Source organism: Mya arenaria, chromosome 17 (genome assembly GCF_026914265.1).
Source record: "Mya arenaria isolate MELC-2E11 chromosome 17, ASM2691426v1".
Classification (NCBI taxonomy): Eukaryota; Metazoa; Mollusca; class Bivalvia; order Myida; family Myidae; genus Mya; species Mya arenaria.
The window spans coordinates 13,404,352-13,422,836 of record NC_069138.1 but is presented as its reverse complement, the minus strand read 5'-3'; the positions used below and the strand labels follow the sequence as shown (position 1 = coordinate 13,422,836).

The following is an 18,485-nucleotide window of genomic DNA, read 5'->3' as shown; positions in this document are numbered from 1 at the left end:
TTGTCTTCTAGCGCTGTGCTTCTCTTGTTTGGTGCTTGTTGTCTTCTAGCGCTGTGCTTCTCTTGTTTGGTGCTAGTTGTCTTCTAGCGCTGTACTTCTCTTGTTTGGTGTTAGTTGTCTCGTAGCGCTGTGCTTCTCTTGTTTGGTGTTAGTTGTCTTCTAGCGCTGTGCTTCTCTTGTTTGGTGTAAGCTGTCTTCTAGCGCTGTGCTTCTCTTGTTTGGTGTAAGTTGTCTGGTAGCGCTGTGCTTCTGTTTTTGGTGTTAGTTGTCTGGTAGGGCTGTGCTTCTCTTGTTTGGTGCTAGTTGTCTTATAGCGCTGTGCTTCTCTTGTTTGGTATAAGTTGTCTTGTAGCGCTGTGCTTTTCTTGTTTTGTGTTAGTTGTCTTGTAGGGATGTGCTTCTCTTGTTTGGTGTAAGTTGTCTCGAGGCGCTGTGCTTCTCTTGTTTGGTGTAAGTTGTCTCGTGGCGCTGTGCTTCTCTTGTTTGGTGTAAGTTGTCTCGTAGCGCTGTGTTTCTCTTGTTTGGTGTAAGTTGTCTTGTAGCGCTGTGCTTCTCTTGTTTTATGTAAGTTGTCTTGTAGCGCTGTGCTTCTCTTGTTTGGTGTAAGTTGTCTTGTAGCGCTGTGCTTCTCTTGTTTGGTGTAAGTTGTCGTGTAGCGCTGTGCTTCTCTTGTTTGGTGCTAGTTGTCTTCTAGCGCTGTGCTTCTCTTGTTTGGTGCTAGTTGTATTGTAGCGCTGTGCTTCTCTTGTTTTGGTGCTCGTTGTCTTGTAGCGCTGTGCTTCTCTTGTTTGGTGCTAGTTGTCTTCTAGCGCTGTGCTTCTCTTGTTTGGTGCTTGTTGTCTTCTAGCGCTGTGCTTCTCTTGTTTGGTGTTAGTTGTCTCGTAGCGCTGTGCTTCTTTTGTTTGGTGTTAGTTGTCTTCTAGCGCTGTGCTTCTCTTGTTTGGTGCTAGTTGTCTTCTAGCGCTGTACTTCTCTTGTTTGGTGTTAGTTGTCTCGTAGCGCTGTGCTTCTCTTGTTTGGTGCTAGTTGTCTTCTAGCGCTGTGCTTCTCTTGTTTGGTGGTTGTTGTCTTCTAGCGCTGTGCTTCTCTTGTTTGGTGCTAGTTGTCTTCTAGCGCTGTACTTCTCTTGTTTGGTGTCAGTTGTCATGTAGCGCTGTGCTTCTCTTGTTTGTTGTAAGCTGTCTTCTAGCGCTGTGCTTCTCTTGTTTGGTGTAAGTTGTCTCGTAGCGCTGTGCTCCTCTTGTTTGGTGCTAGTTGTCTCGTAGCGCTGTGCTTCTCATGTTTGGTGCTAGTTGTCTTTTAGCGCTGTGCTTTTCTTGTTTGGTGCTAGTTGTCTCGTAGCGCTGTGCTTCTCTTGTTTGGTGTTAGTTGTCTTGCAGCGCTGTGCTTCTCTTGCTTGGTGTAAGTTGTCTCGTAGCGCTGTGCTTCTGTGCTTTTCTTGTTTGGTGTAAGTTGTCTTGTAGCGCCGTGCTTGTCTTGTTTGGTGTTAGTTGTCTTGTAGCGCTGTGCTTCTCTTGTTTGGTGTTAGTTGTCTTGTAGCGCTGTACTTCTCTTGTTTGGTGTTAGTTGTCTTGTAGCGCTGTGCTTCTCTTGTATGGTGTAAGTTGTCTTGTAGGGATGTACTTCTCTTGTATGGTGTTAGTTGTCTTGTAGCGCTGTACTTCTCTTGTATGGTGTTAGTTGTCTTGTAGGGATGTACTTCTCTTGTATGGTGTAAGTTGTCTTGTAGGGATGTACTTCTCTTGTATGGTGTTAGTTGTCTTGTAGCGCTGTACTTTTCTTGTATGGTGTTAGTTGTCTTGTAGCGCTGTAAGAATTCATTTAAGGGTGGTGAAATATTGTGGATCTCACAATTTAAATACCATTAGGAGATGTTGTATTTAAATCACATAACCAAAGGCCGAGTTTGTCGATAATGTTTTTAATTGAAATTAATTCCATAAAATGCAGTTGCGCGTTCGCTATTTTCTATGTTTAACAATGATGTAGATATACTTGCTGATTTAACCCCGTTTTTGATGATTAGTGAGTTGAAAAGATATGGAGAGAATATGATGATAAAATGCTTACATTCACGAATTGCGGTGCATGTAACGACCTCAGCTACCGTTAATGTTTTATATATGTCAACTATGTTACATGAAGTATTTACTCTAGCGAAATATAACAAATTTAGGGTACGGCAATTACTTACTTGACGTGGTCCGATTTATAGTGGAATAGATAGTAAACATAAACAAACACTGGAAGTGGTTTAGGCGATTTACGGAAAGCTTGAAAATGAACATAAATTATCACCAGGACACAACCAAAGTAGGAAAAACAAATACTTGAAGTGGTTTAGGCGATTTACCGCAAACTTCAACGTGAACATAAACTATCAACAGGACTAAAGCATAAAACTGTCAGTGACTAGTTTCAGATTTGCTTCAATACATACGCAGAAAACTCAACGCTTATTTCGAATAATTAGATTCACAAAATTAGAGAGAACGCGTATATAACTAAAACTGGATATAAACAAAAGACTTATATGGGAATACTACTGGGCATCAAACTGTACAAAAACACACTTTGATTAGTCTTTAATAAAAATATACTTTGAAAGCATAGCTATTTACAGATATTGATAAAAAGCGTAACCATGGCGACAGAAGAACCTCGAAATTTCGAAACTTGGGACTGGGTCCTGTTTGGCCTGATGTTAGCGGTCTCAGCGGGGATCGGGATCTTCTACGCCGTCAAAGAATATTTCAACAAGAACTCCAACTCGTCAGAATTCCTTATGGGAGGTCGCAACATGCAACTCCTCCCCGTGGCAATCAGCATCCTGGTGTCCTTTATGTCGGCGATTCTGATCCTGGGGACCCCTGCTGAGATGTACACCGCGGGGACGCTGTATTTCATGTACCTTATTGGTATGGTTCTGGCCATCATAATGTCCGCGTTGATCTTCGTGCCTCTGTTGTACCCTCTGCGACTGACCAGCAGCTTTGAGGTGAGTATGTTAGTCTAACTATATGACCACAGAGCCGTTTGACGTTGAGATTAATTGATAGGATAAAGCGCCATCAGGTTCCCACGTTACATATTGTTACTCTCCATTCGTCAGAGTATGACGCAAGTACTGATTCAGTCGTGCGTTTTAGAATTGTCAGTTAAAATTATGATTATGACGCTCTTATTTTCCGTTTTCCTTTTGATGTGTTTTTTGTTAAATTTAAAGGCAAAAGGTCATATTAATAAATGGATTGAATCTACAAATCAAATATGGGCTATCCCTGTTGATAGACAATGAATGCATCAAGATAAATCATAATAATAACGTTAGATATATGTTGTTGTTGTTTTTTGCAAAAAGAAGCCACTTGTTTTAATATCCACATGCTTACAACGTTTTCTATAGACTGAAACAAGCAGAAAAGTAAGTTTTGCAGTACTAATGAAAATTGAACGAATATCATCATACCCTTAAATTACTATTACCAAACGTTGTCATCAAAACAATACGATTAAGTTCAGAGTCACATGGCTGCGCAACACATGAGACAATAAATAAATTGCTATATTACAACTTAACGCGTCTCATTAATTGTGTCTAGACATCATGAGCATGTAAGTGTGACAGATCATTCGTCAACAAACGTATCTAATCGGAACAACTCGGCCATCTCCGGCGAGTTTTGGGATAGACCTGTTGGGTAATGACAGAGGTGTTCCAGTTGTGTACGTATCATGTAAACACCATTGCCTTTTTTTTATTGAAACTCATCCTCCGCCCCCCTGACATGTACGAGGGGTGTCCCAAAAGACTGTAAACAAATGCGATTTTCAGAATGTTAATATATGATGTCTGATTGCTGTAAAACTTACACAGGACGCTCGAATATTATGATTCAACATCTGACATGGACCTGGTTTATACTGTATCTGATAACAAAAATATTGGTGTGAGCACATACATATGTTACAAACATATACACGTCCAACTAGTATTTCAAAATAAAACGTACCTAAAATGTATACAGGTTCTGATATATAGTGACAGTTTTTAAGATAACAACCATCTGAGTGGGTATCGGCTATAATCGGAACACTTCGGCCATTATCCCGAAGCTTGCCGGAGACGGCCGAGTCGTTCCGATTGTGTCGGTGGGAGACAGTGAATATTTTGTCTTGTTGTTATAAATTATGCAAATAATAAATGTTGTGTACATTATGACATAAAAACTATATCAAAATTTATTAGTGAAATTGCCATCTTTAACTGAAATAAAAGTCAACAACAGGACACACAAATGTTCAGAACAAGATTTATAGGTAAATTAATCTGTATGTGGTATTTAGAATTATTTAACAATGTAAACAATATTATGAATAATTTCACAACTACGGTACGGCCATTCTTAATTGAAAATAGAAACATCCTGTATTTAAATTGAAATGAAACACTGTTTTAAACATGATATTTTGAAATAAAACTAATATCATATAAATTTAAAAACAACAACACTATCATCATCACCACCACCACCACCACCACCACCAACAACAACGACGACGACAACAACAGTAACGACGACAACAATAACAAGCGAACGATGAAAGTAATACCATTTTAATATTATCAGTTAAGTACCAGTTGTAATTCTTGAAAGCTATACAGTATTCCATCACTGAACTGAGTTGATAAAGAAGTGCATGTAAATATAGCTTTTAACACAGTCACACCCGAGGGTTGGAAATTCCAAAGCATATTTTCAATATCTAGCTTCGTATGTGAGCTATAGCTTCGTGTAACACATACATACATACATACATACATACATACATACATACATACATACATACATACATACACGCACACGCACACGCACGCACGCACGCACGCACGCACGCACGCACGCACGCACGCACCCATCAACCCACACACACACATACGCACACACGCACGCACGTACATGAAATACAAAACAAAACATAACGAAAAACGCAACAACTAACAAGTCCTAACAAGCAAAAAAGCCTAATTTTGTATCATTGAAACAAAAACTTCATCCAAGGCCATACCAACTTACTTTTATGTGTAATGTCAACCCGTAGTACGAAAACTTATCTAGCTATCATGAAGAAAACTAAAACAAATACTAAATGAGTGATATCATATGAAGAATTTAGACGTCAGAGCCTCCTTGTTAAATTCTCAATTGTCAGATAAATTTCTACTGCAAATTGAGTTAAAATAAAATTTGGATTTAAGTGTGTTGATCATGGGAATCCCATATAATGCATCATTTCATTATAATAAATGTCAAGAAAACCAGTACCAAGAATAAAGGATGCTTTTTTGAAGTCTGAATTAATAATGTACGGTACGACGACCCACCAGAGTGTGGACTGTACCTATTTGGAAGAAGAAGAAGAAGAAGAAGAAGAAGAAGAAGAAGAAGAAGAAGAAGAAGAAGAAGAAGAAGAGGTCGAGAATCCCAAACCCCATCAGTCCGCGGACGCTAAACATAGAAACGATTTGGTATGTCCTAATTCTGGGTTATATGGAATCATATATTAAAGATACTACACCCACAACAAGAGTTTATGACGTCACTGACGAGCGCTTCAGTGAGGGTGTCTAATTTCAACCACGAATTGAGGTTACAAGTGTATAGTATATTATTATGCACCAGTCAATTGTAACCACAGCCCCTCCAGGTCCGGGGAATAGCGGGGACTTTGACTTTCGGTCCAGCCAAGCCCGGGTAAAACCCCCGCTCTGTGGGGACGTACTGATGGTAAAATCCCCGCCAAAACCCCCCGCACCCCAGGGACCCTAAGTAAGGCACATTCCCTGCTATATTTTGCTCGAATACAAAACCACCGCACTCACCCGGCACTGCGGAGCCACAGTGAAAGTAAAAACAGGGCCCATTTCTCCGGCTATCCCCGCTATACTCCCGGACCTTGGGTGGGGTGGGGGCGTGGCTACAATTGACACGCATTACACCATGTTAATCGTAAACAACCGAACCGACCCTATTTTTTTCCTCCCGACCCTTCGTCTTTTTAGCCGTAGTGTTTATTGTTCGTAATTTCCTGAAAAACGTGCATTTTTTTGAGTGAACATGTTAAAATTTGACCATTTTATATAAAATATGCACTCTTACTCCCAAATTACATTTACCACATTTAAAAGTATTGGTTTAATATTCTAAAAAGGATGAATAAATGTCGAAAGCAATGGTTCTTATGAAGGATACCGAGTCTAATTTGAAAGAAATGAGCATCAAACAAGGTATTTCTACCTTATGATACTATAGTAGACCACAGTAAATGTTTTAGCATTCAACAATTATTTGATACTTTTGCGCTTGCAGCTATTAAATGCTATTAAATACACGGTTACAATCTTGTTATCAGCAATTAATATTTTCCATAAATGCATTATTTAGTAAGTAGTTAGTTAAAGGTTTATCAGTGAAAATGTATGTTTGTTAAACAAGTGTATGTATTGATTTTGAATAAGAGTGTCACTTTAAACATTGTATACAATAGTGATTTACCCTGATAAAGGTCGAATTGGCACAGAATACCTGTTCTCAAACAACTGAGGGAAGCTTTCACGTGCAGCCTCCCGGTAGGCGTATTTATATTGCGAGATAATTTATATAACTCACTTACCAGGTGAAAATATCCTCCCGATACACCAAAATCCCTTCGAACACCGCCATTTCATTCCGCATCACACATTTCCCTCAAACAAAATTCGAAAAACACAAAATACGTTAGACCCCCCTGTTTTTGAGATGTTAGTAGAAACAAAAAAGTATGTAACAAAAAAGTATGTTTTGCCTTATCAAAGGCAAGTAAACGGTCAATAACCTTTTTATCCTCATGGTAGTTATTGCACGGTTAAGGTCCGCCTAATGTGTAGACTAACACATAGAAATCACTCTCTAACATGGTACAACTATAATTCATTATATTATACCTTACATATATGTGTGTCCCTTACATATAAGTACACATAAAGTCAATCAGTTCGTACATCAGTATATTTTGATCAAAAATCCAGTTTTATGACTTCAGCGGTCCTTATAATAATTTTGGCAGGTTCGGACATCGCCAAAAATAATATGGACCGCTGACGTCATAAAACTGGTAACAACGACTTTACACGTAAACAATAATTGCTTCAATAATACACATCAAACGTGCTTTCAAAGACAAAGTGTTGAATGGTAATACAAGATGTTCGGTATAATATATGTAAATGTTTTATTTTTCAGTATCTGGAGTTGCGGTTTAATTCGAAGGTGGCCAAGCTGACAGGAACCATTATTATGATTATTCAACAGGTATTCTTTTATTTAGTTATTTGATTTAATCAAGGAAAACTCCATTCGGAACTCCTCGGCCATTTTCCATCGAAAACAACCTCGGATGTATGCCGGTACATCTGTAAAAGTAGTTAATAAATTTTTGAATAATATTATTAATTTATTGAAGTGTTTTAACATATATGTATGTATTACTAATTCTTTATTGATTGTCATTGATGTGTATTTGTGCATATAAAATTGTGATTTCCAAGAGTAAAGTCATTTAATAGAACTGCTTAACTGAAATTACAACGCGATCTACTTGCCAGCGTAGTTTAAGTGTTTAGATTTCTTACATATACATCCGCGGTTGTTTTTATGGTAAACCTTTTTAAGTACCCAATAATATTCGGTTAATACGATTTTACAAGTTCGAAATCAATAACTCCTATATTATACGGATCCAATGTCCAACTTTTTATTATAAAAATGGCTCAAATATTATTGTTTTATATCGAATGTATAGAATAAAAATGTATGTAAATGCAACACTTTACGAATTTCTTCGTCTTATTTTTTTGTCACAAAAATCAGACCATTGGAAATATACAGACCCAAGTTCAGCATTTTTTTTATATTTTAGTCGTACATCTTAAGGGGCGGTGGAAAAGGGAGACGAAATTCTAGACACTAACTTTTAGTCGCATTAGAATTTTAAATTCAATACCTATTATGTTAACGTTGTATATAACTTATGTTGTATAACATTATATATCATGTAATGTGGAGCATATATGTGTTCAAATTACTTAAGAAATATTGATTTGAAACTTGATCGAGTCTCACTCTTTTTTCTATCTCAAATCAATATTTAAATAAGATTCATAAATATGGATGAAACAAGTGGCATTGTCAGACACTATGTCAAGTTCATATAAATCGTAGGCATTAAAGTGGCAGTATTTTATTACGATATATGCGTCGTACAACTCACACACTGTATCCGCATAATTCAAAACGGTAATTTACCATTTTCAGACTGTTAAACAATACAATGAACCTATATGACGTTACAGCAAATATTTACAGGAATCTTAAGAGTACAGAATTATAAATAAAAATATAAGTTGATATAGTTCAGGGGCGGATCCAGGATTCGACGTTTGTGGGAGCGTAACTAAGGGGGCGTAACCTGTTGACTTGCGCCTTACCTGACGCCTCCCTCAGAACCGAAATATATTTGGTAACATTGGGGGTAGGGGGGCGGTAAAATTTAAAACAAAATTTCGTCGGAAATGGTGCATATTAGGCGTATTTAATTCCTTTTTTTCTCCTAATTTGAAAGAATAAAATAACATGGACAATTTTAGAGGGAGGGAGCGTCGGCTGCCCCGAGAAGTTGGAGCCTGCTTCTCAAAGATCATTTAACCATAAACTCTACCCTGTTAGCCGCTTCTGTGTGCAGTCATCAATTATTCATTTCAGATTCTATACATGGGGATCGCCTCTTATGCCCCTTCGACAGCTTTAGAAGCAGGTGAGTGCACAATCAGCTTAATGATATTGTTCAAACAAAATATTTAATGATACCACGAGACAAGCTGTTAAAATGTAAGATGAAATTGTTAGCGAGTTATCTTGCGCGCAAAGGAACGAGAAAGAATATATTCCTTCTTTACAATGTTTCCTGTCGTGTTTCAAAACATTTTATCGTTAAGGTTTTACTCAAATGATGTAGGATTTATTAAATTAATTTTATACTAACTGATTTTATTTTTTACCTGGCCTCCCATTTAGAACCTGATATAATCTTTTCATAAAGACGCCCGCTTAACTTTGACACAATAACGAATTTTGATGTAATACATTAAAGTCGTGGCTAAAAAGGTTAATGTGTGAATATATGTATTTTTGTCATAAATCGAATGCGGTTTTACATAAGCTATAATTAGTGAAATAATGAAATTAACAGGGATAACAAGATTTGATATATAACATATCAATCTATGAGTGTGCATTGTTTTCAGAAAGGCGTTTTAAATTAAATACGTATCCCACCCACCACCCGAATGGCAGCCAATAAGTTATTTCGTAGTACATGTCTGCGGTACAATTTTAGGAGATATCCCCATGCGACGGACCTTTGTTAAGGGATCTGACCAGCGACCAGTATAAAAAAAGTTTATAGATTACAGTTATATCCGTCTGGTTAACATTTCTTTATAAGATATGTTATTTATCGATTGTAACTATTCACGGACAACAAAACGGTTCCGTTACAAAATATAATAAGGAAAGTTAAACGATTTGTGTTAATGATAAGTATTCACTTTTCCTACAATCTAAAGATGTATCCATATATCCTTGTCCATTGAAAATGGTAAACATGTATCCCTATGGACGCGACCGCGTTTCCAATCGCCGGAATTCACATTGTATTATTCCGATTACTCTACAGAATACACAGGGGGAAACAAGCTAATGAAACTTCGCAATGCATGCATTCTTTTTTCCGTTACACTTAATAATGAATATGTTGGGAAATTGACTGACAACATCTCGTTTTAATGAATATGCATGGTACAAGGGAGACAACTCTTCTTCCAATGATATCGCATGTTACAATTAATTACTCTTCAATAACTCTGTATTGTCAAGTTGTCTGAACGGGCGACTGGTCTACGTAGCTCTTAACAGTTGTAGTAAACTGGCGGACCGAGTTCATTTCTAGCTTTCGCCAGAATATGTTTTAGTGTAAGTGCTTAGGTCCGCATTAGTTCCTTGAGGAACAAATGAAACTGCCTCTTGAATTATTCATGATTACGAGATATTCCTCTTCAAATCGCTCACATTATAAAACGACGAATAGCGCAGTAGTGTATTGGGGATATCAGACAATGATTCAAGCGTTACTTTTCAACCTTACATTTAAAGCACAGCCATTTTTTTAGAGATGTGTTTTTTTGCCATCGGCTGTTTCTGTGGATTAATATTCTGGATTATGCCACTTTGCGCTTTAATATTTTGCCATAAATTGTTATCGGTGTTATAATGAATTCAAATAGCAAGTAATACTGCATAAATGATACTTCGCAATCGAGTTTTTAGCTGCACCCTCACATTTTGACCAATATTTTCTCACACAGATTGACCAATATTTTCTCACACAGATTGACCAATATTTGCGTTAATATCTGTAAAGCAGTGAAACAAGACCGCTGACAAAAGATCAGATCGCAGTTTTATATATTTACGTTCGAAAATTAATGTTTTATAGCTAAAAGCGTTATTAACGTTTTAAATAAAATAAGATCTGTCCTATTGTGAGTTAAACGTATTATATGGCCAAATTGAAGGCATCGTTGATAACGAGAAAAAACACACAACTAAACATGTCGAAACTGTAAATCTGTGAGAGTGAAGCTTTAAAACTCATCCTTGCATATGGTGTGTTCAAGACTGTCCTCGTTTTTTTTTTGTATTTTAATTGAGATGTTGAGAAATTGTGTATGCATGGTTGAAGTATTTCTGTTATTTTTTTCAGTGACAGGGTTCCCAACATGGGCGACTATTATCACGGTTGGATGCGTGTCAACGTTCTATACTTTCTTGGTATATTAAACTATACTTCTTCCTAAATTAGCATACACACGAGGACATAATCTGCCAAATACGTTTTTTTTTAAAAAAAACATGAAACTCGAGCATTATAAGCTAGATTGAAACAGTTTGACTATTAAATTAGTTGTGGTTTGCCGTTAGCAAAACACAGTTCATTCGGAACACCTCGGCAGTTTTCCATCGAAATGAACCTTTGATGGATGCCGGTACATTAATAGAAATAGTTCTTAAATTTAAACCATAGCATTTATTAATTGTAATTTTTGACGTATATTTTGTATTACTGGGTATACATTGATTGCCAGTGAAGTGTATTATTGCATAAGTAATCAAGATAACTCGCCGATAATACGAAATATCCGGTATATGAACAAATATTTGTAGATAAGTCCGTTTGTTGGGTTAAAAGCTCTACAGATTTTATTTTTGTATGTTATATGTCATTCAATCGAAAAATAAAACTTATCTTGACTTACCTTAGCTTATACATGTGTCTTACATGTTTAGGGAGGAATGAAGGCCGTTGTCTGGACCGACGTCTTTCAGTCTGTGATAATGGTAGCAGGTCTCCTAGCCATAGTAATACAAGTAAGTTTGTTCATGAAAAAAGCAATGTACAAATATAGCATGGAACCATTTATTATAAGGTAGAAAAGGGTCGTAGATGTTCGATATTGTAAAAAGGTACTTTTTTAGGCCTTAGCACGATTCACATTACCCTTCCGCATAACGCACTGGGTGCTTTGATTTTGTACGTTTTTTGTTCTCTATGATACAGGGTACACTTAAAGTAGGTGGCTTGGATACAGTGTGGAGTATCAATGAAGACTGGCACAGGATCGAGTTCTGGGAGTAGGTGAAACTGCTACTTCTGTTCTAACCTCATCATTTACCCTAGCCGAAGTATACATCGGCGATGGCATTCGGAACTCCTCAGTCATTATTATCGAAAACAATCTCGGATGTATGCCGGTACATCGGTAGAAGTAGTTCGTATTTTATTTTAAATTATATCATTAATTAAATGTGGTATTTTAGCTTGTATTTATTGACCTAATTTTGAATTGACTGCCAGTGAAGTGTATTATTGCAAACAACATTAATTAATTTCCTAGAGGTAAGTCATTAAGTTTAACTGCTGAATTAAATTACTACGCGATCTACTTGCAGCGGACTTAAACGTACCACGTTTTGAGTATGTAAACCGTCCAAATACATCCGAGGTTGTTTCCGATAAAAATGGCCGAGGAGCTCCGAATGCGGCGATGGCAAATATAGAGACACTGATAACATTTCTTTTAAGCTGTCTTCTGATTTCGTGTTAAATCATTGGCATTGTGCATGATTTATGATATAAAATACACATAGAGCTGTGTGGATACACTTAATGTGCATGCACATGAATATATTAACCTCTCATTAGAGTAGAACATTATTAGTTTTGTTTCGATTGAAAAAAGTACCCGTCTGTTTAATGAAGCGTGTCATCCAAAGTTACATGTGCAAATCTGCCAAATTTATTGTTCATTTATTGAAAAATAGTACATTGTACCTGTTTTCAGTGCCAATTTTGACCCCACGGTACGTCATTCTATTTGGTCGCTTGTGATCGGGGGAGCTGTCGGCTGGATGAGCACCTACGGCTGTAACCAAGCCAGTGTTCAACGATACTGTGCGGTCGCAACACTAAAAGAGTCTAGATGGTTTGCAACTTTTTGTACATTTATTTGTTCCAAGTTTATGATGTTTACAGTGTGTCACTTGGTGTTAATTCATCAATACATTTTTCAGGAGTATTATAAATGTTGAAATGTTTAAAATATGACAGCATGCCATGAATAAAACACGAAATCATACTTGAACAGCAAGATTATAATAACTGCTGATATAATTATATGCAAACACATAAACAAGTCTCAATTCGGAGCACCTCGGCCATTTTACATCGAAAACAACATTGTTGTATCGGTTGTATATGGGCGATTTACAGTGTCAGAAATCTTAACATTTAACAAGCCTGCATGTGGATCGCGTAGTAATTTCAATTAAGCAGTTAAAATTTCATGAATTTACTCTTTTGATTTTTTTTTTATTAAACAATAATATACTTCGCTGACTTAGTATTATAAAATACATATAAAAACTCCAATTAATTACTACTAATATTTATGTTTACGAACTACTTCTACTGATATATATCCGAGGTTGTTTCAGATGGTAAATGACCGAAGTTTTTTGAAAGATAAATCGTCATCCTTCAGTGCGGCGATATTGATAATATCTGCTTGGCTCACTTCTAAAGTTCTATAACATCTTCTACTATTATATGAGTTTGAACAATCAAGTAACCTACCTTTTTAATTGCAACCAGTAACACTTTATTAACTGACAATAAACTTGCACAGATTAATTGTGCGCCAAACAAATATACAATAAACAGTATATATCAGCGATGTGATCGACCTAGCAGCTGAAGGGCTTAAACCACTTTGACGATGGGTTTGGGGTTGGGTGGCTTTAGGTCCCAAATTAGGGACACATGGAGTACGGTACTACTTTTATGTACTCGCAAATATTGAAAAGCAACACCCCAAAGCAACGAGTTACCTTTTCTTAATCAGTTGAAAATAACAATGTTGGTCCATAGGATCATCAGATCCTGGGAAATCCGCGAATCTGCGGTCAAATCACACCCCCTGGAATAATATTTATTAGTTATAATTAATTTTTTTTCAGCTCGGTTTTACTGAACATTGCCGGAGTAATCATTTTGATGACAGTCACGTCCTTAGCTGGCGTTGTGATGTTTGCCTACTACGCACAGAAGGGATGTGATCCTCTGTCCAACAACCAAGTGGACAACTCCAATCAACTCGTTCCATATTTTGTGATGGAGGTTTTAGGGTACCCCGGACTGCCGGGGTTGTTTGTGTCTTGTCTGTTCAGTGGGGCTCTTAGGTATGATAATGGATTTCTTTCATGCATGAATTGCGTGAGTGAGTGATGTCGCGATCGGGAGTATCCAATTGTGGCAAAGAAGAGTAGGTGATTCGATGTAACAACTAAAATCAGGGAGGAGAGAGAGAGAGAGAGAGAGAGAGAGAGAGAGAGAGAGAGAGAGAGAGAGAGAGAGCAATACTTCATAGGAACTAAACAATTCATTAAACAAATGATACGTTAAATAGTTTTGTATAAATACTTTGCGATTTCATTTTTATTCTTCCGGTTTTCAGTAAATATAATAATGTTTTTCACTGGCTTGATTTTGATTGTTCTCTCGCTCTTATGATTTTCATGTTGAGAAAATTTACGCGGTTATTTCATTTGATCTATGTTATTCGTGACGTTCAGGTGACTTTAAGTTTATATGTTGGCGTTGTTCTTTTTTCTCTTAATAAGTCTTGACATCGATATTCACTTGTATATTAGGAGCTGAAAACAAATCAACAATTTTTTTATAATCAACACTTTTTCTTTCACAGCACGATGTCTTCGTGCCTCAACGCTTTATCCGCAGTCACATGGGAAGATATATTCAAGCCGCTGATTGGCCACAGGACATCCGAAACCGCCAAAACATGGATCATCAAGTTGCTTGTGCTTGTATACGGTGCTGCTGGCGTTGGGTTTGCTTTTATTGCCAAGACATTAGGGGGAACCGTACTTCAGGTGATTATGTAAATAAATAAAGACACAAGCATTTGGTTTAGTTTGTCATAAGAACAACTCACTTTGAGTCCCGATGCCTGTTACATTTTCTATACATACACTATTTGTGTACTCATTTCGTTGATGCTTTTTCACACATTATGCAAGATTATTGATCGGCCTATTGGACTGGACAGTTGTGTCATTTGCCTCTCGAAGTTCCTTGGCAAACAGACTTAAGTCGATTAATATTTATTTGTATGGTTGTGTGTAAACGAGGTATATGCAGTGTGGTTTTAACGATCGAACTCTCCCCAGTACCTTGTGTTCTGTTTTAGGCATCCCTTAGCTTCACAGGAGCAGCCTCAGGACCTTTGCTTGGAATTTTTCTCCTAGGGGGGCTCTTCCCGTGGGCTAACTGGTTGGTACGTGTCCAATATAATTCTATAGTGCTAATGCGCGTGTAATTGATATTTTATCATTAAAAATAAAAAGGAGTGGTTTGTATTTCAGATCGCATTCAAAAGTTTGTTGATGGATAATTCTGAATATAAATATCCTTAACTAAAAACAACAACATCGTTCAGCTTTCAGTACAGATACCCTTACCAGTATTCCTTGTTTAAACAGAAAAAAATCAATGCTGTCCTCCCTAGCAGCCATTCACAAAAAGTAAATATGTTTCAGGGTTGCTTCGTAGGAGGTTTTGCAGGTCTAGCGCTTCCCTTTTGGATTAGCATCGGCGCCTACAACCTTCCGAGCAGTGGCTATAAGCTGGACTTTCCCACTGATAACTGTACAGTGGACGAAATAATGCTGAATTCGACGACGACAATCAAACCGGTTGAAGAGTTGTAAGTTCTTCATTAAAAACGAAACTGTCAGTTTCAGCTTCTGGTGTTGTTTGTGCAACCGAATGATATTTCAACCTGAACGTACTCACCAATGTTAAGTATACATGCAAGCTGTGAAACTATACAACATTATAACAATCACGCTCGTCGGCACGATGTTACGATATCACGCAAGATCGTGGTCTTGTGTTGTTGAAGAAACCGGAATTTACCCATTTGTCTGGCTTGGTGAGTATATACCAAACTCACATGCGACCAGGCAAAGAATCGAACCCTGCATGTACACACAATCCCTAACTTTTTTCGAACTTTACTTTTCTTTCAGGTCAGGCATTCAACTTCTGTACACGGTCTCCTATCTTTGGTATCCCAGCATTGGCGTTGCTACAGTGATCATCGTTGGTTTATTCGTCAGCTTAATATCAGGTTTGTGGTCTGTCGCTTTTTGCATTCTTCTTGCTCCTTTGAAGAAAACAAATATCTTCAGACACTGGAGCAAACTATATTTTGACCACATGAATTAACGTCGTAGCTTCCTTTTTTTAAAAGAAATCGTGCTTTTTACTGGAAACAATGCTTCTGGTTTGTGATTGTTTGTTTTTCCGTTGTGTTTTCTATGTCATTGGCGTTAACCCTGAACCATTGAGCTGGGTTTATGATTAAACTTTCAAATACTGGGCTGGTTTCTGAAGTTGTTCATATAAATAATGATAATATTGAAACAAATATTTTTTTCGCAGGTATTTCGATTTCATATATGATATATATATATATGTATGTTGCACCGTTGTTGCCTATTACTATTGCATATTAAAAGAAATTGCAGACACATACGTTTAGGCTAAAACTCTCTGAGTATCAGGTTTACAAATTCTTAATAGTTAGAAAGAAACCCAAAGTACACAATTTGGTAAAAGTTTGTCACAAAAATGCCTAGACTAACTTTGATGGAAATGAAAAACAGCGTATATACGTTTTATACAATATTATTTCTTTTTGTGAAACATAAGGCTGGGAAAAAGAGGAGGTGGATCCAAAGTACTTGATTCCGTTCTTCGACCGCCTTGCCTGCTGTGTGCCGGAAAGTTGGAGAAGACCTTGTCGCTGTGGATACCAGTATAAAGATCCTGAGGTTCGTAGAACATGGGTTGATTGATTTGGGGAAAGTGAGTTTGTTACACAAAAACCATTGGAGATTGCTCTGTGTGTTGACTTAATCTGTAGCTAAGATTTCAAGTATCGATCATGTTTCCGGTCGGGATCAGACTCTCGCGCATGCGTGTAAGCTGGAAACGAGGCTGGTCGAGTTAACAAGCCACGCAAGGATGCCAGAAGGTCGGATTTTAGATCCTGACCGGAGAAAACAGGATTGATTTTTTTCTTGCATACCTAATACTACCAATTTGTAAAAAAAAATGACGCATTTTTGTACATGTCATCAAAAAAGCGCGCGTGACATTTTTTAATGGCGCCATGAAGCATAGTAATTTTAGATAACTATTAACGTCCTATTGTTCCTCTTAAAATCGCGTTTTCGATGATTATTTATCTTTCCATTTTAATCAAAAGTTATCATACAATAATGTTTAATTACCTATTATCATTTATTGCAAGATTCGTGATGACCATGTTGTTAAATTATATACTTTTACATGTTCACGCGTTTTTCTGTACGATAATATTTGCGTTCATTTTGCATGAAGCGGTTGACCTTTCGTGACCTCAGTAGGCGGAGTTTCACAAGAAATACCTGGGTCATGCATATATAAAACTAGAATTTAATAAAAACTCGATCTTTTTCATGATAAACGCGAATAGCATTAACAACCAGCCTCATCATTACCACAAGAAATAAGATAATGAAAAAGGGAAATGTAAATATAAGGATTGATTCTTATTTTCCTTTCGTTCATGCAATTAACTACTCCGTTGATTTCAGACGCTTGTACATGAGTTACAAGACCAAGAAATCGCCATAACTAAGAGTGACCTTGACCTTGATCAGAAATCCACCACACCAACATCGTTCTCACAGCCTCCACCTTATACCAAAGATAACGTGATGATACTTGCTTACAAACCGTCCACACAGGCCGCCTTCGTCTACAACAACAGCCACTTCGTGCCGGATACTGACAACGAGAAGAGCGGGGATAGTTTAAACAGTCCCCCACCGTATTAACTATAATTAGTTTTGGATACAGTTTGTCTAATGTTCCTGGGACCTTATTCAATACAATTTCTATCTTTGTCCTAGGACACGCCTCAGTGATTCCATTCAGTCCATTGGCCAGCTATTTTTACAGTCCAATCAAAACACTTGGATTCTGATATAAAAAATAAAGTGCAATCTAATGGGTTATTAAATACGGCCCCTGGTTCAAGTATTATGTTTAAACGTTCGTCTTCTTTCTGTAGTTTTCATATAAATATTGAGTAAGAGGTTTCATGTACCTGACTCTTATAGAACGTATAGATATATACGGTGTACATCAGTACGTCAACACACGTCTCGCTGAAATTTCGAAGAGGGATATCCGATATTTATTAATTCACAAATACAATTATTTTCATGTATGTGTGTATTCTGTATTTCTTGTTTTTTGATGCTGTGATTATCATTTAGTGTCTGCTAGGCCTTATTTATAGAGGATGTGATTGTGCTGACAGCTGAAGGGCTGAAAGTATTGTGGCGAGGACTTTAAGGGATGCATAAGCCCCTGCTTAAAGGCTTAGTTTAAGGAATGTTTGACATGGCAATCACCTGCTGTGCATCTCCTGCTAATATTGCAATTATGTCACAGTACTCAGTAGGAGCCAATTTCCTGTTATTTGTTTATTGGCTCGGGTCATTTAGGGTCCATTTCAATAACAAAACCTCCAAAACTGCACAGCAGGATACTCAGATCAGAGGTCTGATAAGACGACACCAGCAATTAGATATTAGATTATGATCAATACATAGAGGTTGTGTACTATACACCAATTGGGCGGGGGGGGGGGGATAACTTATTGAAGGCTTATACTTGGCCTTTAGGGATAATGT

At 37.2% G+C, this 18,485-nt stretch overlaps 1 protein-coding gene across 1 annotated transcript; it reads left to right on the top strand.

Annotated features, from left to right (window-relative positions):
• Positions 1-2,152: 2,152 nt before the first annotated feature.
• LOC128222882 (sodium-coupled monocarboxylate transporter 1-like) lies at positions 2,153-17,696 on the top strand. Its single transcript, XM_052932050.1, has 14 exons — positions 2,153-2,998; positions 7,284-7,352; positions 8,802-8,853; positions 10,861-10,928; positions 11,445-11,525; positions 11,716-11,789; positions 12,500-12,640; positions 13,674-13,895; positions 14,420-14,606; positions 14,924-15,010; positions 15,273-15,439; positions 15,765-15,865; positions 16,450-16,571; positions 17,379-17,696. The coding sequence occupies exons 1-14, from the start codon at positions 2,645-2,647 to the stop codon at positions 17,619-17,621; spliced, it is 1,968 nt and encodes a 655-aa protein (XP_052788010.1). The 5' UTR covers positions 2,153-2,644; the 3' UTR covers positions 17,622-17,696.
• Positions 17,697-18,485: the final 789 nt, after the last annotated feature.